This window comes from Acanthopagrus latus, chromosome 3, assembly GCF_904848185.1.
Source record: "Acanthopagrus latus isolate v.2019 chromosome 3, fAcaLat1.1, whole genome shotgun sequence".
In the NCBI taxonomy this organism is placed as follows: domain Eukaryota; kingdom Metazoa; phylum Chordata; class Actinopteri; order Spariformes; family Sparidae; genus Acanthopagrus; species Acanthopagrus latus.
This window is the reverse complement of record NC_051041.1, coordinates 10,778,878-10,803,087: the sequence shown is the minus strand read 5'-3', so window position 1 is coordinate 10,803,087 and position 24,210 is coordinate 10,778,878. Positions and strand designations below refer to the sequence as shown.

Here is a 24,210-nt window from a genome sequence, read left to right as displayed (position 1 = left end):
CACTCACCGTGCACACACAATTGATATATTCGAGCTCTCACACTCGCTCAAACACACTCCTGCCTGCTATTGTGACTTGCAGGCAGGGGACAAGTAAAATAATCATACCATGGTGTGTTTGAGTGTGTGTTTCTCGGTGTGTGTAATGGGGTGTGTCCTTGAGGAGCTGTAAGAGTGTCAGAACAAGCCCAAGATCCCTCAGAGACAACCCTATATCTCACCTGTCTGTCTCTCTGTCTGTGTTCTCCCTGTCTCTCTGTCTTCTGGATGGTTCCCCCTGACTGAACCCCCGTCGATGCTTGTTTCTCTAATTCTCAATGCATCTTCAGCTGACCTTCTCTCGTGTACAGCTCACGGCAATTTACAAACTGATAGACAAGTGTGTGTGTGAGTTGCACGTGAAAGAAAAAAAAATGATTTATCTGCATGACTCATTGTGATTGTAGCGGCGCGTGTATGCGTGCGCGTTGACAGCTCAATCAGCGTGGCCTGAACGAATGGCCGGGCCGTCACTGTGCCAACAGCAGAATGGGCACGGTGCTGCTACAGCGATAGCGCAGAGAGAGTTATCACCGGGATTACCAGAGGAGCTAACATCTCATAATTTATATTGAACTCCATCCGTCTCGTGGCCCGCAGCTGTCTGTCTCTCTTTTCCGTCTTTCTCTCTGCACCTTTTATTCACGCTGTCATGGTCCCTTTATCAGCTATTGTGTGGAGTTCAGGATTCACATTACACTCCATCATTTGGTATTAGCAGTCCGTCCATCTCTCTTTCCCTCCGTTTTTCTTCCACTCCCCTTCTTGCTAGTGTCTTCTGTATGTTTCATTCATCAGAGGTGGATTGTGACTGCAGTGTTTTTCAATCCTGCTCCTGGGGTCCGCCCTGCCCCGACACAACTGAGTCAAATGAATGGCCTCGTTATCAGGCTTCAGCAGAGCTCGATGACGAGCTGATCATTCGAATTAGGTGTGTGCAGCAAGGAAACATCTACCACACATACGTGGGTATTTCTCTAGAAAAAAAACACACGTACATGCTGTTTTAGATCACTGAAGACTGAGCTTGACAGGTAAACTGATAACAGATAAACACATGTTTATCTGGGTTTGTAGCATCATTGACAAATGTGAACTCAGAGTGCTACATGCCTAGTGGTACATTAGCGATGTGTGTAGCCATGTGATATGTGTGTCTTTGTGTTGTACGTACACAGATTATTTCTGAAATTAAAGTTTTTCCATTTTCTTTTATTTTTCTAGACCCCTGTTCACAAAAATACATGTACATGTGGACTAGGCCTTAAACATGCAGAGCAGGGCCCCCTAGGAGCAGGACTGAATAATTGCATTTACTTAAGAACTACGAAGAACAATGTTAAAGGACTTGCATGGGAATTTCCTTATTCCATTTTATTTAATATTTAATTGATTGCTAGTTTGCTGGTGAAGAATAAAACATCAGTTTATAGAAACTGATTATAGATGAAACTACACTTGGGTTGTTCAGCTAAGCTACTGCACCCACCCCACAGCAACAACTAAATGCTACAATGCATGTGAAATAACACTTTAATCAATTAAGGTATTCAAAAATAATACCGTAAACCACAAATTTAATTCAAATCAAAGATTTTCATGTACTGTTACTTAAAGCTGACTTGAGTTACACAGCAGCAGAACACAACACTGACTTCCTGTATTGTGTGTATCTTGCCTATAGTGTTGGCAGACAATTGGCTTTTCACTCATCCAGCTCACTTTTGCATTAATTTGCTTTTTTCTCTTGCAGCCTGATGCATAAAATTACAATATTCCCCCGTCTTTTAGCTACGTTTTGGTTTCCACCATGTCCAAAGGATCACCCGCGGGTCTCCAACTGTTTAATACCCCGCTGTATTTACTGAAATGTTGGCAAAAAATTGCCTGTCTTCAGTTTGGTGCTGGGCAGGTAGCACGCAGGGGGGTTTATTTACAGGGAAAAAAAAAAAATGCTTGCTGCAGCTGGAAATTGAGGCTGACGAGAGCTGAGTTCATGGGACAGGAAACTAAAACAGTCCATGGAGAAGCACAGTTGGGTGCCAGTTCTCTGTAGCTTTGTCACTAACAGTGACACTTTCCACATTTCAAACAGTCATTTGATCCACTGTTAGTACTATAATCATAGTGTGCTGCTTTAAGACTTTTGAGTACTTTCATAATGGTTGTGTCACTCTTTTGACAGCCTCTCTGTCGGTCTGTCTGTCTGCCTGTAAAGCTCCGTCTCTGTCTGTGCCTCTTTTTCTCCCTCTCATCATTATTTATACTGGCACAAAGTATGGAGGGCATGAAGCCAAAAGGGCCACACTATCACTGAAGTGATAATGAATTCCAGATCAAATTAAAAATGTTGATGAGGCCTTTCTGCTACTAAAAGCATATTGTTGGAATCATAAGCGAGATTAACTGAATGCTTTCGACAGGAGCCGCAATGACTGTGTGTGGTGTGTTTGTGTGCAAGTGTAATGACACATCCTCTTTTGAGTTTATGTATTCAGATCAACTGGATTCCCTCAGGATTCTTGCTTGCTCTCTCTCACTCAAACACACACACATACACAAACACACACACACGCATACATCACAACCATCGGGATGCGGACCAAAATGAAATTATGTCTCAGGCTAGGATTACATTGCCAAATCCTATACTGTAGCTCCAATGCCCTTGCTCACAGTTCTCCAAAGTTTTGTTTTATGGCTTCAGAGCATAACTCACGCACCCAGTAAGCACTGGGAAGGTTGCTGGGAGACATGTTTTCATCAGAATTTCATTGCTGTTGCGTTTCACAATGCTTTGACTCGGTTGCCTCGCGGTCTTTAACTTTGCTGCCTTCTCAGCACGATGGCCTTTGCAGTTAGTGAGTCGTCCCCCCCCCACCAGAGGCCTAAGGTTCAATCATCCATACAGCAATTCCTGCCGAGGCACACCAAGGACACTTAACCCCTACCAGTTCCAGATTGCAAGTCTGACCCTGCACCCCAACCAGAGAGCATAAGGGAAATTGTGGGAGAGGTGAGGCAAATAGAAAATCAAATCAAATCTTATGGGTCAGTTTTCAAAAGTACACAATTCATGGTCATATTTGGAAATGGCATGCGATTAGACCAGCAGTGTCCTCTTTATACCAGTATATCTTTGGTCCTAGTGCTGGTTTAAAAAGCGACAGTACTAAACTTTTAGATGCCATCAAAGTTTAATTATTACTGCATACTTTAACCAATACATTACTGCTAGTTTGGCTAATTTCACCTTCTAAATTAAGCATTATCCTGTGGGAAGACATTCCGGCTACCAGTTGATAGACCTCCCTACGTACTTAAATCTTGTGTCTATTTATCTTATTGTATATAATTTACTATTGTTGTATATATCTTACCCCGCGACCCTGCAGAGGATTAAGCGGTGTACATAGAATATGTACAGATGATGGATGGATGGATGGTATATATCTTACTATTCTTATCTGTCTTTTGTACTTGTGCATATGTTATATTTATTTGTCAAACAAACAGCTGCTATCCTTGTTTCGTTGTTTTTGAAACAATGACAATTAACATCTTTTCTATTCCATTCCATTTTATCCTAGATTGCAGTATGTTTTTTTTTCAAATGATAAACTCATGACTCAATCACTGATGTGCCTTGGGGAACCTTGTTTATAATCTACCAGTCCATCACAAAATGCCTACAAGCAAAGTTTTTTTTTTTTTTTTTTCTAGATTGGTTAACTTCCCTGTGATGACAATTTCTTCATCAAAAAGGAACTAAATTAAACGTATATTAAATATTTAAAGTGCATCTCCATAAAAGGACGGTTCTTATTAAAGTAACCTCGACAAGGATGATACGTACCCAACTGGGCAGCTAAAGATTATATGAAAGCTTCAAATCCTCATTTTGATGAATAGGGTTAGCGGGTATCTTCTTTTTTGTGTCAATAACTGGGATACTAATATCAAAGTTAATTTTTAATTACAGGTACACCATTTCTAGACTGTTTGACAGTTTTTTTTTGTTTTTGTTTTTTTTCTGTAGTACAAACGGAAAAAAAAAAATGAATATGACCCTACATAGGAGTCAAATACACTTTAAAAAAAACTTTTCTAAGGTCATGTGTTCACACCGAACGTTAGAGCACAGTGTTGAGTCAGATTAGAGATCAGCAGCTTCTGCAGTAAGGCCGAACTGGCTGTTTTCACAGACTGCCTACAGGAGCAGATAGACTGACCAATAGACACAGAGAATGATTGATGACACCATTAAGCTGGCACGCTGCGTTCCAATGGCCCTCGCTCTGGTTAGAGCTTTAATGGGCGCACACACACACACACACACACACACGCACACACACCTAGAGACAGACAGTCCTTTAATGTGGTTGCTGTACAGTGTCTGTTCTCTCACTTTCTCTCCCTTTCTAACTTTCTTTTCTTTTAGAAGTCCACACACTGTGTATGTGTGCATGTGAGTTTGTATCAGGTTGACATGCAGCAACCCTTCGTTAAGTCAGTATATTCAGGCAGATCAACTGAGCTCCCCTGGAGTTCACACACACACAGACACACACACACACACACACACACACACAAAGAGAGTTGGCTCAGTGGCCTTGCCATCTGTCCATTAATCAAGGTGCCACATGGACTCTCTCTCTCTCTCTCTCTCTCTCTCTCTCTCTCTCTGTCTGTATCTCTCTCTCTCATAAAGTGATGGAGGAGTGGACAGAAGGACATTGCGATTTGACGGTTGTTTTTTGTAGTTTATTTTTATTTAGTTGGTTATTGTTTAATTGTAGCTAATAAAGTGATGAGCACTCTGTCCCCGTCTCTCTCTCTCTTTCTCATTTTTCTTCTCTTTTTTTTCACATCATCTGTCTCTTTCTGTTGGTTCACTGTTGTGATATAAAGGGCAGATTTTCAAGACACATTCACTTTATTTTCTCTCTAATGTTCCAACGGACACATTTAGCTGTATTTAAGTGTTTTGACAGAAGTGACCCTTTAATAAGTCCTCTGGCTTGATGCTTCCTGACAGATTGCCTCTCTCTCAATGTTATTCATGAGTTTCCACTTTAGCTATTGGCTGGTCTGGATGGAAAGGTCAAATCTGAGCTCTGTTTAGCTAGACACAGGCTTTCTCTCTTTCCAGTTTTGTTCGTCAGGATGAGACTATGTAGGCTAAATAAGGACACTGTAGTTTAGAGAACAAAATGTTTTCTCACGGAAGATCAAATGTACACTGAACCCAACCATGGGCTGTTCTGCTCTCATGCACGAGTTTACCTGTTGAACTCATTCCAAAAATTGTATTTATTTTCATGCATGGGCAGAGCTGGTGGAGGTGCAAACAGGCTCCAAGGCACAGAGGCTATTGCGGCTGTTTGGTAATTTTGTGGCTTAAAATGAACGGCCTTATGCCAGGGTGGATGGAGTGGTGCAGATCGGGTTGTGTTCATGCAGATGCGGCACAATTTTTTTTTTTTTTTTCTTTTTTTGGATTTTGTTTTGGACGACATATTTTTGGAATGAAATTGCACTGGCATTTCCACCAGCTCAGCCGAGCTCTTCAAACACTGTGGGTGCCTTAATTAAATTTTCCTATCAAAATAGGTACTCAACCTCCTGTGTTTTTCTACACAATGGAGTAGTAAGCCACACAATTTCCATGTTTACACAGTGAAAATCATTTGGAGTATGCTCTTTAGTAAACAGAAGTGCAGACGACCGGCAACGGTACTCAAAACACGTTAATGTGCAAGAACTAAATGTAGTTGGACAGATATCTCTGTCCTTTTAAGGAAACATTGTTTGCATCCTTGTTACTGTCACTGTGAAACAATAAACTTGGTTTTAAGTGCTATATCATCATAGGCAGCTGCTCATACAGAGGACTGGTTGAGCCAATGTGACTTGGCCTTTACTGAGGCGCCTAACCCCACCTGCTAATTCGACAGTATCCTCCTAACAGTGTTGTCTTGCTCTAGCTCCCCTTAGAGATTGCTCTGCCTTTGCCAACCTTGAGCTCGCCACAATTGCAATAATGAATTGGTCACACATGCCATCGCTTTCAGCGTGAACACGGCAGATGTGCCAGATGCTTAGAAAATCCCGACACCTCTTGATTGGATGCCAGGAAACCAATATTATATTCCTGCTGCTGATTGGTAATAGAGAGAAGCCCGCCAAAGACGTTAGAAAATAAAACTTTCTAAATGTATGATCACTTCCACACTAAAGCGAAAGCTGATTCTACTCACAGTCTATTAGCTTTAGACCAGCCGTCCTCACTTGCCTGCGAGGCATCTTTATTTTCTGAATTTCAATATTGGCTTTTTGTCCCTTGGGGGAGAGACAGATTTTTGTGAATAGGTTTAAAAATAGAGGAGTAGCCTGTATACTCCTCTCTATGCTTTTCAGCTGAGCCACCACCACCAAAACACCCTATTTCATATTTACAGTTGCATACTACTGTGGGGTTTTCTCTTCTGTTTTCTCCTCTGAGTGATCCTGGCATATAGCTCAAATAAAGCCTCGGCATTTGTTGTCAAAAAGATTTGATTCCACTGTTACAGGTATCTTGTCCTTCAAGCAACCTCAGTGTGTTTATCCAGGGATTTATGGGAGTTTCGAAGATGGATGTCTTTCTGTTTCACAAAAGTAGGGCAGGGATCTACTGCATAGCAACGATACAGTAGTACGCTGAAAAGAATAGCATCTTCTGTCCCAACAGTATCATTGTCTAAAGAGGCATGATTTATGGACAACTTAATAACATTTGTGGGAGATGTTTCAGAGATCATGACACAAACTCACGAATAGTCCTGAGCTCTGCCTTTTTGAGTTTGTGATGCATGCACTAGGGGACCATGCTGGAGTAACAGTGCCCTCCATTGTGAGATGCTTAAAATAACAAAGATCAACTAGCACAGAATCACTAGTTACTTAGCAACAACCATGGCGCAGGATGGTGCACTTTGTCGTGGCTTTGTCAAAAAAGTTGCTCGCTGAAAAGTTGCCCGTGCTGGGAATACCAGCGACCGTGTTTTAAATTCAGCAGCGCTTTAACAATGCACACCTGCTACTCATCTGCTACTTCAGCTCGATGAAAGCGTCTCAGTCGGCCCACATACTTTCCCTTCAAAGATCCCTGCTGACTGCCGTGTGATGGCTCGGTTTCCCGGTGATGGAGGTCATTCTTTTCAAGCATTCACTGCCTCAGGGACAACATCAGCAACTTTTAATGTCATTGTCAGCCTCCCTTTAGGGAGGGCTTAGCCCATCATCACATGATGGGTAAATGCAAGACTTGATTGGCTTAATGTCAGTGGCTATATTTGATTGCTCATTATGAGGCGTTTAGTGATGATGAATCCCTAACAGCCATTAACAATCTTAAAGAGCCAATCAAAGGGTATCAGCGCTATAATATCTCTGATAATGAGTTGGATAATAAGGTTGATTGGCAGGGACCAGTCACAGCCCAAACGACACAGCCACATCCTTACTGCATTGGCTAGGTTATACATCCTGCCCCCTTTACAACGATGTGTGCTGTCAGGCTAACAAAGAAGCTTAATGAAGGTCAGTGCCTGGTTCACAAGAGAAAACCTGAGGACAGTGGTTAGATTGTGTCTTGTGTCAAGGGGCCAAGAGTGGTCTTGATCTGCTCAGGTGTTCCTGGGCAGGATACTGGATCCCTAAAGACTCCATCTGGCCTTGTACTTTGACCTCCTTATAGTAACGAGCCAGCTGAGGGAAACAATATGTATCACACCACACCATCCAGATATGGCAGAATTCAGTGTTTGATTAAAGTTCCACCTACAGTGAAATGAAAACTAGGAAGTTTCTGTCTGTGAGTTATACTTTAAATCAGTTTTTTTTTTTCACTTTCTGGCGTTCATATGCTAATGTCTTGTGATGGATCTAGTGAGCTTTACTTTCACGGAGGCTATAATTTAAAGCTGAAAGTGTAGGTGTGACATTTTTCAGATTTTCTCTGCCTCCCTCCATCTCCTTCTTCTGTTCTCCTGCCCTCACTTTCTCTGTCCCTACTTCTTCCCCTCCTTTTCTGTTCTATATCTTAGTGATTATTAGTTACTGTGGGTGTTAAAGTGCCTCACCCTCGTTCTTGCTCTCTCTCTCTCTCTCTTGCCCAGTGAATATTGGTTTTTATGTTAAAGTATGTGTCTCGAGCCACAGTCTGAAGCCTAGTGAAGGGAGACATGACAAACGACTTTGGCATTTAACATGACAGACGCCCTCTCTCCTTCTCTTTCTCTCTTTCTCCCTGTATGACTACCTCTGCAAATGCGCATGTGTGCATATGTGTGTATGTGATGTTGGTCTGAGATTAAACAGTGGCGATGTGCAACCAGAACAAGTACAGGAAGCTGACGAATGAACGTCTGAAGTATGTTAATTATCTGAGCACAAATTATGTACACCGTTCTCAGTAAATAAAACACTGAAAACTGTAGTCACTTTTGTCACATTAATGTTCTGTATGTATTAAGAAGACTGTGTGCCTTGTGCCACTTTCAAAATTGGAAATTATACTTTGTGCGCACTTTGATGATAGCGGGTGTAATTTTAGGTTTTCAACAATCACTATCATAGCTCCCTTGATGAAAGCATACAACCAAAGCATGTCACTGAGGCGTTACACTCCAAACATTGGATTATGGAGTGTTTTGTTTCATAACTTCATAGCCAGGGGCTTCAATTTGAACTGGGATTTTTTCCACTACAAACGCAGCCACCGATCAACACAAACTCGCGCCGCGGAAAGGCCAAGGCAACACGCTGGCACCATTTTGAGGCAGCGTGCGTGAGGGAGCTGTGCTTTAACGTTTTCTTACCTTCATTCCGTCTGTGATGACTGCCTCTTACTCCATCTGTGTCTTCTGCTGTGGTGTCAGTCATTTGCATGCATGTGCAGATGTGGCGCTGAGAGCTCTTTCTTACCTTTGCAGACCGGTCTGTGGTCACTCCAGGCTGCAAAAACTTCAGCCACTCGCTGGCAGCTGATAGTTTTACTCCCCTGCAGAACATAGTCTTCTCCACAACTGAACTGCACCACGCCGCCAATGCTGCACACGGACAGACATAATCAAACACAGAGGTGTGAATGGGAATGGCAATGTATTTATTTTCTCTACACTGTTTGTGCAGACAGGTACAGTATGTAGCTGAATGCATTTAAAGTTGCTTGTGCAGGTTTTTGTGCGTACAAATAATGTACCTGAAATCATTGCCGTGGCGTTTTCCATTCTCTGGCTCTCCCGGGTCGGGACAAGAGTTAGACGCCTGTCTCACACCCCCTTCATTTACTACACAGAGAGACAGACAGGTGGAGAGCCAGGGGCAGATGGGTTACAATGAGGCACAGATGAGGCTTACAGTAAAGACTCTCCGTTTATAGACAGCAATTCATAGATGCAGAGGACTGGTTTAGGTTTTCATGTGTTGAGAATATTAAAATTAAGTATGTGATGTAAACTTGGGAGCCAAATCCGTAGCACAGAAATCCTCCACTGCGCCCTGACATGGCTCTAAAACTGTCATCCTGCTGATAGTGTTCAGCACAAGGGCTTCCACAGGTAATTTCCAGCTCTCCACTTTGGGTTTTGGAAGCCTGCCTGCTTCGTCACTTTGAGTCAGCAGGAAACAGGTGGAAGGAGAAACCAGGAGACAAAGCGAGGGATGGGTTAGACAGTTGGGTACGCAGACACAGAAGGCGCGGCGCTCCAGATACCATCTTCATTCCCACAGAAACAGAAACAGCTAATCTTGACAGCGGCACTCCAAACATCACGATGGTAGAGCAGAGACAACAGACAGAACTGTACAAACACTGCAAGACTGCGACATCACAACAAACACAAAGCTGACATGATGCATCTCTACTCTGTCACTAATTACAGTACTGCTGTTAACAGTAAATGTATGTAGCATTTTACTACTTTTTTTTCTGTCTTGCTTGTTTGACTCTCTAATCTCTCCCCATCACTCGGTCTCCCCTGACTCCTCCAGTGTAGATTTTTATTTTTCATTTTTTATTTCCATAAGCCTCAGCCATTCAGGGTCGATTCTTTCCCCACTCTCTCTCTCTAACTTGAGTGTTTAGAAGTTTTAAAACTTTCAAGAGACTTAGCTGCCGGGTTAACTTTGAGCAACGGATAGTGTGTGTAAGCATGTGTGTGTTGGAGCAAAGAGAGAAAAGGCAAACAAACAAAAAAAACTTCAGGGAAAGCCAAAGAAACATAGCTGTCAGGTACAGTTAGTGAAAGAAACCCCAAAAAACTCTGGTCCAATTCAGAAGCTTTCCACTGCAAAACGTTTCAAATTCAGACCACACTGCACACTAAAACTGTGGCTCTTCTGGCACCGAGAAGGATTCATTATGTGACACAGAGCTGTTTCTAGCAGTTCGGAGCACAACTAAAGTATTAGTAGTAATACGGTGTCTTAATGAGCTGGAGTCCATTGATGACCTATTTTTTACTCAATTTAAGACCCCACGTGTCGGGATTCTCTCCTATTCCTTAATGAGATCAGGGTGAGAATAGAATTATTTGAATAATCCTTGAGTTCCTCTCATCTTTCATTCACACCAATGCAATTGAATTAGGGCACGTTTTAATTTTTTTTCCAATCATTCATCCTGTCCTGGTGTGGGGTGTGAGTAGGATATTACTAGAAGGAGGAATTGTCTTGGTTGAAATATTTACTGCATCTATGCAGCAAACAAAACACCCCACGGTGTAGTTTGATTTTCAAATGCGTAAGACTGGTATTCAAATGAGAGGGAAGCACAGCTAATCATGTATTTCGGTCTAGTATTCCAGCTTATTTCTTAAGTAGAAACTGGAGGACAATGTGGCAGTAAATCACCTATTTCATTAAGCTGACTAAATTATCTTTGATTGTGGAGGAGCATAATTCAGTTTATATTATTATAATGGGTTTTGAATGAAGAGAACTGTATTCTCGTCATCCATCATTTTAAAACTTATTTCCACCTAACCTTCATGTTATTTTTGCCTCTGCTATACTGTTCACCTCATCTTGAAGAGGTCTTTTTGGACTGAACACAGCTCAGAAATATAATTTCACTAAAACAGAAATTAGTTGCTAAGTCAGTTCAATAAAATAATACATGTTTAAAGGGTAACTGCACCAATTTTACACATCAAAGTGCCTTTACAGGTCTTCTGGAGTACTATTTCATATTTGAAAAATGGTAGCATAACATCTTTTGTGGTTCCGGATGAAACTGCATGTGAGCCCATAAGTCATCTCCATGAGCTATGTTGCATTGTGGGTAATGCTGGCAACGGATTTTGAAAAGCAGTCAACTGGTCTAGTGTCGGACTCCTGTAACACCTCATAATAAAAACTTGCCTCTACAATACCCACGATGCAGTGGGGGTACATCAGATTACGTGCTACTTCTTCTGAATCCACAAAAAAAGCTTTATACTACTTTTTATCGCAAAGTTTTTAATGTTTAAATACAGAGCTGTTTATTGTTTTGAAATAAAAGCTAAAAAAACATATCATGAAAGTATTCTGTTTTAGTGTTAATTCATTTTTTATTTGTTGTTCTGGCACTGGTTGCAAAACAAATGTTGATGAAAAGGGAATTTCAACTTTTCTTAAATAAATGAACACGCCAGAAAACTCAAGACCATTTCTACTTTCAGACACACACACACATACACACACTCACACACACACAGCCTCCTGCACAGGCTGTCCGGCACTGTCCGACCAACATGCATGTACATGTTGAGTCCTTATCAACAGACCCAGCAGGTGGTTGGTGTGTGTATGTGTGTCTATGTGTGTGTATCTATTAGAGTAGATAGTTTGTTGCTTTGCTGGAGCGGCTAATTTGACCATCTGGACTATTAACACTAGAACAGAGGGACTGGTTACAGTATCGGTACTGTGTGTCCACAGTCACACACACAGAAAACCCAACAAAGTCGCATACGTACACACATAAACATACATGCACAAATAGATAAACACGCACACTGACACATGAACGGGTACATAGGAATGGACACACGCAGGTTTTGTGCTTCACCAAAAAGCAGTCGGAGCGGAGCAAATTAACACCTGAACCAATCAGAGCCGGGCTAATTAACATACTAATTTACATCTGTAGGATCAAACCTCAAGCATGACTCTCCAACCTGTCAGCAAACCAGAATCTGCGATGGGTTGTGTATGGTGCTTAGATCAGCTCATCAATATTCAAGAGATCCACATACACGAACAAACACACACACACACACACACACACACACACACACACACACATACACACACACACCCACACACAAAGTGGACAAGCAAATAAGGAAAACAAGCGGATAAATCAGAAGTGTTCAAAAGTGCATCATTAGTACACATGCAAACCAAAGAACAAAAGAGACAAGAAAGAGCTACAGTACTTTGTGTGTGTGTGTGTTTGTGTGTGTGTGTGTGTGTGTTCCCTCGCATAGATGTATTTGTCTAAGTGTTTACATATTCCCTCTGGATGTAAATATGTGCACATGCATGTTAAGTTATTATGTACGTGTATGAAACAATGGTTGTGCAAGTATCTGCGTAATAAAAGTGTGCACTGTTTGTTTGTGCTTAAAGTCGTCGGGAAACATAAAAGGTAAGTAAATATCATAAGCGCACGAGTATAATGTGTGCTAGTGTGTGCTTTCATATGAGGGTAAAAGAGACTGAGAGAGTAGAGGAGGTTTGATAAAGAGGCTGAAAAGAAGTGAGGAAGAAATTGAGAGGGAATTGGGTGTAAAATAGCTCTAAAACATGTCAGGTTTAAGTGGGTACTGACAGCTTTAATAAGCAAAATTTCAGAATAAAAAAAAGGTACTGTTCTTTTTCTTTGGAGAGTTTTCACGCTTTTGGTGCATGTTCCCACAATGTCAGAGTGTTCGGGAAAAAAGGCGTTGAAAGGAATGAAATAATATTCATGTGGCCGTTCTTACATTACCATGCGTCAAGTGACTTATGCGCCCTCATGTTTTAAAATTTGACTTCAGGGTGTTATTAAAGAGTTAGTTTCCAAAGTGACTTATTCTTTCAATTTGCAATTTCACACAGTTCGAGACAACTGTGGTAGTTCCAAGGAGGACTAGAAAATCAGCAGATAACCCTTTTTTTGTAGTTAAAGGTAGGTTTTAATACTGTGGAATAAAAAAAAATAATTAAAAAAATTGGTTATAGACTGGTTATAGGTTATAGATCATCATACTCCAAATCTTAACTGTGGATGTGACCTGTGTTTTGAGGTCGACAATCATGTGGTTTAGGTATGTGATAAGGAGAGGAGAGGAGAGGAGAGGAGAGGAGAGGAGAGGAGAGGAGAGGAGAGGAGAGGAGAGGAGAGGAGAGGGGTAAAAAAATATTACAACAACTGATTCACATACTCCGAACAAGCCCAAAGCAAGCCAAAAACAAACCATGATTAAGCTTATCGGAGCAAGCCATGATTAAATATATCCAAGCGAACCATGAATGAGCATGCATAAAACCGAGACACCATGACGAAAACACGTACACAAAACATCAAAAAAAAAAAAAAAAAACAGCAGTCAAGTGGAATTCAAAAAAGCATGCTCTTATAAAGGCTGTCGCTTTTTCAACACATTTGTGTCACTCACAAAATTTGGCACTGTGTGTTTTTTTTTTTTTCTTTTTTTACGCAAATCGATGGAAGCACGTGTTGTCTGTGCTGTCAATAAACAGAGGCACAAGCGTGTTAAAACTGACAGCCTTTTAAGGAGACAAAACAATAAAACAAATGAAAGGAACAAACAAACCTGAAAAAAACAAAAACAAAGCCAGTCCAAGCCAAATCAAGCCATCACACGTTAGTTCATTAGCCATAGTGACATTAAGATGTGAACTCACATATTGAAAACTTGTTGCTGGAGTCTTTGCCAGGGAATAATTTAACGCCCCGCGATTTAAAATCTACTGATCGCTTCACTGCGGAGGAGAACAGAATACAGAAAAGAGAAGAAAAATCAGAGAACAGATTGGATAAAAAGTATGTAGGGGGGGTCGGGGGGTTGGGTGGTGAGACCTAGTGAAGGAATTTGAAAAAAAAATAAAATAAAAAATAATGGCAGATTCTTCTCCCTCACAGTGCTGAGAGAGAGAAGAGCACAGTTGAAAAGAAAGTCACAAAGGCAAAGTAAAATCTTAAAATGGTGGACACAGGTAGCAAGAGAGCCAGAGAGAGAGAGACAAAAAGAGAAAGACATAAGCAGACAGAGGACAGAGAGTAGGAAAATAAAATCTTCTCTTTCCAAAGATTTCTATAATAGCAGCATTTGTCCATAAGAAGCTTCATCTTTCTCTCTCCCTCTCTGTCACTCAGACACATATATCAGATGTCGAGGTGTTTTGTTGGAAGCCCCATCATACGCTGAACAAAAGCTGGTAAAAGGAAATTGCAGCTTTAATCAAAATGACAATGATGCAGCTCTGTAATCAAAGCATTCAGATAATGGCACGTTAGCAAATAAATGGTTCTTTTAATTAGAGTAAATCAAAGACAAGAGCGGACGACCCGGCAGAGGGATCCTTGTCAGCACGAGCTCCGTTTTCTGTCACTGGGTGACTTCAGGTCATTACGGGGTTAGGGATGTCGTGCCCCGGATGTTTCTTTAGCAGCAGCATGTATGGAAGGCGAAGCGAGTGGGCGAGAGCTGTATTTGAATCTGGGCGATCGTAATATCAACAAAACAAAGTGACTGCCTCCAGATCTGATTTCTGACCTACTCTGTAAAACAAATGAATGCCGAAACAACCTAAATAATGAAAACATGAACACAAATATATCTTGTCCTGAATGACAAAGTACAGTGACAAATCACTTTAATGAATGTCTGATAAAGTGGCTGACAGACGTCGTTTTCATAACGACCTGACTAATCCACTGAATGGTGATGAATGGCGGATGAGTTAATGTGCTACAATTATCCTAATGTTATACATTGGGTATATGCACACGCATCAATAACATTATATCTGACATTGTAAATTACATCATGTGTGTTTTATGCCTACAATTATCCTAATGTTGCAACATACATGCTCATATGTTAGCGGCGCCCTACTGAAAACGCTGGAATCGATTCATGTGCTTACGATTAATCTAATGCAGAGCAACTAAACATTAGCTACATTTATGCATTATTTAGTTAACTTAGCGGCATAATGATTTAATGTGTTTTCAACTGCATGTGTGTAAGTACTGAGCCTCACTTTATAGTACTCAATTTTGAATGAAAAATATGTTACTGTGCGCTTAATTGATCATGTCTAGTCGGATGAATACGTTCGTTCGGCAGGTAGATTTCCTTTGTTCAAATACACTATATAGCCACAGTATCGGTGATGTACAGCACTGGTCTTTAAACTTTCAATGTCCAAGGCAGACACACACAAATCTGAAGGCACACCTGTATTCGTATTTGTGCAAAACAGTGTTCTAAAACATGTCTTATCTAAACACACTGTATGTGTTTATGATTGATTCATTGTAGAGTTTTTACTGTTTTTTTTAGTATAGATTTTGCTTCTGTGGATTTGTGCAAGAAGGGAAAAAGTAAATTAAAAATGTATTCATGACTTGCTGTATAGTTGTCTATTTCAATAATAATCCATGGTTGTGAAAAATTCCCAAGGCACACTTTGTTTCCAACAATGTTCAAACTCCAAAAAATGCCAAATGATGTGTCAGAGAGGAAGGAAGCAAGTAAGGAACATGACTAAAACATGACTAAATGTAAGGTGAGTAGAACTTAATTACATAACCTCTTCTTTCAACATTTGAGTCACGTCACATACGTTTTCACTATAAGTGGTAGCTATTTTATTTGTTGTCTTTATTTTTAAACAAATGCTGGCTCAGAACATCAACTCCCATGAACCTCCGCTACTTTACCAGGTCATCAAACTAAATCTTTTGTTTTCTTTGTTTTGATTAACCCCACAAGGGGTGGCAGAGCTTTAACTCATGATATAAGTACCTCATCATATATCATCAGCTTTTTTCATCCATTATCTGTTAAGAAAAAATGATTCCCTGAGAAATTCACAAAAATGTCTGAAAGAAAATGATATAAAAAAGAAAAGAAAAAAATCCTGGTTCTATCCCTTTATGTGGCTCTGCGCGAAAAGTTACTAATGTCTATTCTGAGACCCATCGTCTTTCCAAGTTTCATGGAAATCCCTTCAGAGGTTTTGTCTAATCCTGCTGACAAACCAACCAACCAACTAACAAACAAATGCACACGGGCAAAAACATAACCTCCTTGGCGGAGGTAATAAAAACTCAAAGGATTTGGGATTTTAAAGGACACCTCCCGGTCACGAGACTTTTAAAATGGTGATAGTTCCATGTTGTTTTTCAAGTTGGAAAAGCTTCCACATCAAAAACTCAAAACAAATCCGGAGAAAATATGAATTTCCCTTACATCTGAAAAGAATTCCTATCATATATTCACCATTAATGAGTTTGCTTCGAGCAACTCATGTACCAAAGCTGTTTATGGCTGACTCTAAGCACAGTGCTCGCATAAACCAAATGCAAAAGCAAATGATCTAATTAAACAGAAATCCACCTACACAAAGAATGAAATGTATTATCACCCCCACCGCGCGCTTATGCGCTTACATTCACAAACAATTTGGAAAAACTATAGACAGCTGTATTTTAAAATATAGCGCACAAGAATCTATGAAGAGAGTGAATATATTTTTTCCATTATGCTGCATTGCAGAGCTGATGGACGCATAAAGCCCTCGGCCCCTCTGACATTGGCAAGTTTAGTTTTCATTTGTGGGCAGAAAAAAAACATCATATGCCAATGGTAAGAAAACAAAACACACAAACAAAAAGGGGTGAGAAACAATATATACTTTCACTGTGCCACTGGCTTCACATTAAACTGTTATTTTCAACAACGAGGGGATGCTCTAAATTCGATCAAAAGACAATCAGGTTTGAAATGTATTTCCCTCCTGTTAGGCAGCCAAATCGGGGAATCCGAGCCAAAATTAGTTAAAAGTCAAATTTGTTATTGCCCGTGCAAATTCATTCACAGTATAAAGCCCCTGTTAATATGCATCATAAAACCTGTCCTGTGTGAATATGCATCAAAGTTAAATATGCCCATGTTAATATTCTAGCCTGCAAGCAGCAGCTCTACAGCAAACAACAGATGGAAGTGCATCGGCATTTAAGTAAACCATATTTATGAACTAAAATGTATTTACTTCACAAGGAACAGTATAATGGCGAAGTGAACTGATGTTCAATAATGAAAGAGAACAGACACTTCGGCAAAACCAAGTTTAATGATACAGCCGCATTCCTCGACAACAGCATCTCCTTGAGCCTGACGCAGACTTGCTGTACTACAGACTACTGTACTTTTCAACCCAAATCTAAAATCTATTCTCTTTCAAAATGTATAACCAAAAGCCAGAGCTACTCTGATACCCAAGAAAGGATCCAGCTCAGTGACTCACTTGCTTTAGTCAGACTTGCTTGTTCACCTCAATTCTATCTGGATTTCACATTTCCTAAAACCTGTAGTGAAGCATTCTCTAAGGAGCTGATTTGAGCAGACAGGCATCACGCACTTTGATTGAACCCACCAGCTTTTGGGCTCGATGCCACTCACCGGCGTTTTAATGTACCCACGTGGGAAGGCAAATATGTACTGCTGTTAGTGCTGTCCATGGTAACACATGGTCTAGACTGAGAACTAAAATGCAACAGGAGGATTCAGAAAATCTGCTTGCGACATAAACAACATATCTGTCTTATTCTTAGATCCAGCTACGCTTTACTTTGGCTATTCAGCATTGGTAAGTTAAAATAAACGTCACCAGTAAACACAGTTGTTGTTGTTGTGGATGTGTTATATCCAAGTTTAAATACAGTTGAATAAAATACATGTCTTATACTTGTTGAATAATACTGTACATCACTAAAAACATGTTCCTGTATGTACTTTTCCATTTACCGATTGTCTCTGTACTACTTATACTGTCAATGCTATAGTGGGTCTAAACTAAGCTGTTAGCACTAGTTGATCTGGATACACCCAAGCTAAAGTTTAGTTTGGATTAGTTAATATCTGACAAATGTAAGTCAAAGAGATGGAAAAGATACAATACAGTTGGGACCAATAGGTGGTAATATGTGCGAGAGATACATTTTGAATCATCTAAAAGCAATACTTGCCAGATGAATGATTGTGTTCTGTAAATACTGGCGCCAAGGATACAATGCATGCTCCTGCTGTGTCGCCAGCTTAAGAAAAGTTTATCAATAACTTGTTACCATTATATGTTGCACAGAGATACAAAAAGAATTCCAGAGGGATATGGTTTCATGCAGGAGAACTGTAAAAGCATATGTCTTTTGAAGACAAATTCTGTTCAACCTTTTTTACGGGTCGACATCAATTATCCTGGCGATCATCAAGGAGGACATCAGTAAAGACAAAATAAACTTCAGAGATCCCACAGGCACTAAAGACCGTTTGTCAATATGTCTCTGCTCAAATAAGTGTTTAATAAGTTATATAAAAACCCAAGACTACCGTATTTTCACGACCATAAGGCGCACCTAAACGTCTCAAATTTTCTCCAAAATGTGCGGCGCGCCCTATAGTGCAGTGCGCCTAATGTGTTGTTTTTTTTGTAAGGCGGATTACATGAGAATGTTGAAGGGTGAAGTGTGAAGTGTGGGCGTTATTGTTGTTGTTGTAAGGCGTCATTGTTTTGGCAACCCCGATAATGGCAGAGACACACTTACGAAGCACAGTTTAAACTGAAAGCTGTCAGTTACGCGGTGGAACATGGGAATCGAGCAGCCGCGAGGGAATACAATATCAGTGAATCCATGGTTCGCAAGTTGAGGAAGATGGAAAGCGAGCTGCGACAGGTCAAGAAGACGCAGCTGAGTTTCCGCGGACACAAGGCGAGATGGCCCGAGTTGGAAGACCGACTCGAGCAATGGATTGCCGGTCAAAGGACAGCTGGAAGAAGCGTCTCTACAGTCACCATACGACTAAGGGCAGTAACGCTAGCGGAAGAAATGAAAATTGAACATTTTCAAGGAGGTCCGTCTTGGTGCTTTCGCTTCATGAAACGGTGCCATCTTTCCATCCGGGCCAGGATTTCAATAAAGCACAACCAAACTCAGTTTTGCTCCCGCTGCCTTTTTAAATACACACACTAGCATGCATGTTTTACCGGTGTGTTTTACCATGCTCACGCCCTATGGTCCAGTGCGCCTTATGTATGTGTTAAATACAGAAAGAGCACCCGTAACTGAAACCGCGCCCTATAACCCGGTGCGCCCTATGGTCGTGAAAATACGGTAAGTTACTCGGGCAGACCCTCTAAAAGGTGTTTCCTATTTGCCTGTTGTCTAACATCTATTTGATGTCCCTGTGAATTCAGATGGATTCTAACTGGCTGTCAGTGTTTCCCTTGCTCATCAACTGCTCTGAAAGTGATCCCAACGCTATTGAGCGTCACTGTCTTTGTCATGGACCCGACCATCCACTGCAGTTATGACGCTTTAAGGGTGAAAGCTGAACTATCTCTGTTGGCAGGAGCAGCCCTCAACTGCTTGTTTGTGTTTACAGTAATGACGCCAGGCTAAGCGTACTGGATTCTGGTTATACAGCTTTACATTCAACAAACTATTCATTCAGGTGATGTAAAATCTATTGTAGATCTCCAGGGCTAATACGAATGAGCTCTTGACGTAGTGAATATTAATGCCTGGGTAGGCTACAGGACTTCAATAAATACCTCTGCCTACATTGTGTTAATCACAGTTTTAATATATTCAATTAGTGAGTGTACTAAGTGGGTGAGGACGCTTGTCAGCACTGTAGACATCCTCCGCATTTGATGAGCTATTTTGTAACTATAGACCAGCAATCACACAACCTCATCAGATTGTGTCTATGCAAACTATCCGCATAAATTCAACCAAGTACATTCCCTGCTACACTTACTGTAATGATCCTACCGCTAACGACCCTTTTGATGTACTGTGGCAACAGCAGAAAAAAAAGGTGGGAGTCAACAACAAAAGCCAGCGAAATGCGGGCTCCAAAATGATATAAAAGATGATAAAGGGGTAGTTCATAGATTTATGAGCTCATATGAACCCCTTGAGGCCAACAGCAACTCTGTACTCAGTTTGAGTAATGGTTTGTGTGCCAAGGTTGACAAGGAAAAGGACTTGGGGATATATTTACACAAAACCTTAATGGTGTATTCCACATGTGCTAAATGCTCTCTTATTCCTTGGCTCTAATCATCCACAGACATTTCATGATGTGCAGGCTTGCTCATGCGCAGGTTCGAGACCATATGAGCGTCATATCAAAAGGTACCATGCAGTCGACAGTATCCAATATGTCAACCTCCCCGAGGGGCGTACTGTCTCACTGCTCGGGTTGAATAATGGCTCTGTACCAGTGGTTGACTGGTGTTTCTTTTGTACTGACTGACTTATTTTGTTGCCATAGCATTGGCTGACTGATAATGCCGTCAGTTGTTCATTAAGAGCCAATCACAGCCCTGCAGACACAGAAACTCATGAATACGTAATGAAGAGAGATGATGGAGGGATGTGATTGGTGGATTCTGCCGCAGGGAGGGAAGCAGATTGTTCATACCTGACACACGCATAGACAACAGACAAACAGGCACGCATGCACGTGCACACTCACACACGCACACACATCAGCACTCACTCATTACATGTAGAAATAAGCACTCATATTGATAGATACATCAAGTTAAAATAGACACACACACACACACACACACACACACATACACTAGAGCAGAAGACACACCGGCAGTGATGAAAGATGTGTGCACATAGTCCTACTTCTGTATACCCACAGGAACATGGACAGACACACACAAGCAGTAAACACACATTCAGAGCCAGGTGTTCAGGGTGTAGGGTTGGGCATTAGAACAGAGTACCATGCAGAGAAGAGCGTGGAGAGAAATCTAATTCAGCATTTGTTAAACCCCACCCATGCCTAAGATTTTACTGAACCTGTTGTACTTGGACAGAGTCGGTGGAGAAAGAACCAAACAGCCATAAAGAATTAGTTAACAATGGTAAATTACAGAGGGAAGGAGCACTGTGTCTTTATCCCATCTTTCAATGATAACACAGTATGTAAACTGCAATGTAATTATTGCAGCACACAGTGCCATGAGCATGGAAACAGAATCACAGATGCAAAAACTCCCTGCATACACTGTATTCATGAGGGGAAGGGGTGTAATTCAATAATCATGGTTCATGTTTGTCATCCATGGCCAACAGCACGTCTCGTATTAGCCACAAGGGGGCAGACAGGATAACTGTAAGAGGTAAGAGGAGATGACTACAGTATCTTTGCAGACCTTTTTAGTGTTAAGATTTCATTTTGCATTCAAGGGTTAGGCTGCGACAAAGTGCTGCATTGTTCCTATTTTCTGTGAATGGTTCATTATAAAAACAGTCACAGGTGAGGGTCAGGGTCAAGCTCCCACTGACATGCAGCCATCAGAAGATAGGTGTGACATTTTCATTATGCTGATGCTGGAGGAAAAAAAAAAATGCTTTCTAAACATTTAAAATTTTGGATGCTGAAAGAGCCTATTGATTCAGAGGTGCTACCGAGAATTCAAACAGGATGAACACTGAAGGTCAGCGAGAGCAGTCAGCCAAACCACACCCTCCGTTCTGCCACAGGGACGGTTTCATCATGTTTCCTCTTCCTGGATTTGTTACATTACGGTTTAAACAAACCTAATTTAGTTTGAACACCTCTGATAGATCTTGCCTGCAGGCTCAAAGCAGGTCTCCAGTGTATCACCATAACAATACAGCCTGATTAATTAATGATGATTAATAATGTAATAAAATGGAATACAAGAAAAATATATATATATTTAAACAGGTCATCTTTACCCAGCGGAGCCTTTTTTACATACTGATCAGTACCATTCTCCTTTTTGTTGCTTGATGCTTGAACTGAAGGAGCAACCAACAGCTGTCACTGTCTCTGGACTGATTTGTTATCCTTTGTTATATCAGACTAACCAGTTATGAGCGTAACTTTTGTATAATCTGTCTGCAAAATCATCAAGAAGTGTTTCAAGGAAAAGTGGTTTAAGAAATGTCTGGATTTTTTCTATCAGCTTTTTCACCAATATGATGAAAGACCATGAAAACTGAACAAGGTCGCATTTCTCTCTGAAGGATGAACCTAGCAACTCACCAATAGCTACATGTTGATCCGACAGGGAATGGGTTTTGATGTGCAAAAGGTTTTCCCCCGGAGGATCATTTCAAATCCGAAAGCTTTCGGTTTCGTTCAGTGTACATCAAAAACAGTGAAATTGTTATGGAAGGGTTTTGTGGAATCCTGCTATTTGTTTTGCTGATTGGAATCTACCACTGCAAGAACCCTGAAGATGAACCTGCTAGCAAGGAGTGATAGTCCTGGATTTATGTTTGATTTTCAGGTGTGAAAAATACAAAATATGCTGTGAAATGCTGGGAAAGTTCCCCAGAGGACTGGCTCTAATTTCAGGGGGTGCTAAATCAGGAGAGGTCTCAGCATTCCAGGCAAATCAACATCAGTTAAGTATGGAACGGTGTTTAAAAGTTCTGTATTTTTAGTTAAAACATTACAGACTTGAAGAGTTCATATCCAAGAGGTCTTCTTGAACCTTTAGATGAGGCCATCAGTCACCTACAGTTCCAGGATACAGAACCTTTAATGGCAATTTACCTTAAAAGTATCATAATAATGCTAAACTTGCCTTAATTTTACTTGGTAATTTATCCAAATGAATTATCCTCTGACGTTTGAGAGGGAATATTGTAGCAGCGATGCAGTAAAAAAGATCCTCAGACGACCCTGTATTTTTTCACTGTGGATCACATCCTCTTAGCCATCTTTAAGTCTTACCCTCCTCCCTGTTTGGTCTGAATACTGATCACACTTCTTTAAGTCTTTTTGTCAGATTTAGACACGGGGGCTCTAGTGAGGTCAAAGTTCATTCTGTGCTTTCAAATCTACGTGTTTTCAGGTAAACTGTGACATTCTGACTTTGCAGCATTGCCATGATCTCTCCACCCATACTTTTTCTGCCCCCTTTGCCTCCACTTTCTGTGATGTTAATGTTAATTAATAAGAGCCAGACATTATTTCTCAGTGTTCAGACTAAAATTCGTACAGTAAATGGAACCACTGGCAACCATTCAATTGACTAGATGGCTGGCTGACTGACCCTCTAACTGGCTGAATGCCAGAACAAATGGCTGACTGACTGGCTGACTGACTAGACACTCTAAGCTTTTGCCTGACACTGTTAACTGAGCTACTTACAGTAAGTGCAACAGTAGTAAAATTCAGATTGACAAGTGGATTGACTGGATGACTTTGTGAATGACAATTACACTGTAGGAATGAAGCCGGTTTCCTGTGTGATGGTGTGCACTGCAATTTGTTCAAATTGGCTGCAGCTGAAAAATTGCATGGCTGTCGGGCTAACAGAATGGGATTTTTGTTGGATTGGAATTGTATAAAAATGAAAATAGTGTGATGGAAATGTTGTATGAGGGAGTTATGAATACACATGGAGAGAAATCATCAGTAAGCGCACTGCGGTCATAAAATACTATTACATTAGATTCATTGGCTGTAGACATTGATGCCATTGATATCTACGCACAGTATGAGAATGTATAATCTCCAAATGATTGCATTATTGTACTGTACTAAGTTCTTAAAAAGTTATGTCTGGTATGATCAGCTGATTGTTGTTACCTCCTCTTATCTAAGGACTTGACTTTACTCCAATATACTTAAAAACTACCAGCCCGCCCACAGGTCACTGCCTTTTCAGTAAAAACTGTGCCGTGTACCTAACTGCTACAGTTAGTAAGTGGTTGTGTCAAAGCTGTTATCTGTCCGACTCTTCCACCTGTGTTGCTTTGTGACTCTGGTTTCCGAATTTCAGGAAAGTGTTGGCATCACCGCGGCGACTGCACTCTTAGCTTTTGACTGACAC

At 40.9% G+C, this 24,210-nt stretch overlaps 1 protein-coding gene across 2 annotated transcripts in view; it reads right to left on the bottom strand.

Moving 5' to 3' along the window:
- csmd3b (CUB and Sushi multiple domains 3b) overlaps window positions 1–24,210 on the bottom strand; it is a 363,253-nt gene that overhangs the window by 116,856 nt on the left and 222,187 nt on the right. For both annotated transcript variants that reach the window (XM_037092815.1, XM_037092814.1), the window contains 3 exons: window positions 13,984–14,061; window positions 9,287–9,374; window positions 9,010–9,134 (listed from right to left, as the gene is read on the bottom strand). In XM_037092815.1, the coding sequence (XP_036948710.1) occupies window positions 9,010–9,134; window positions 9,287–9,374; window positions 13,984–14,061 (291 nt within the window). The remainder of the gene's footprint in view (window positions 1–9,009; window positions 9,135–9,286; window positions 9,375–13,983; window positions 14,062–24,210) is intronic.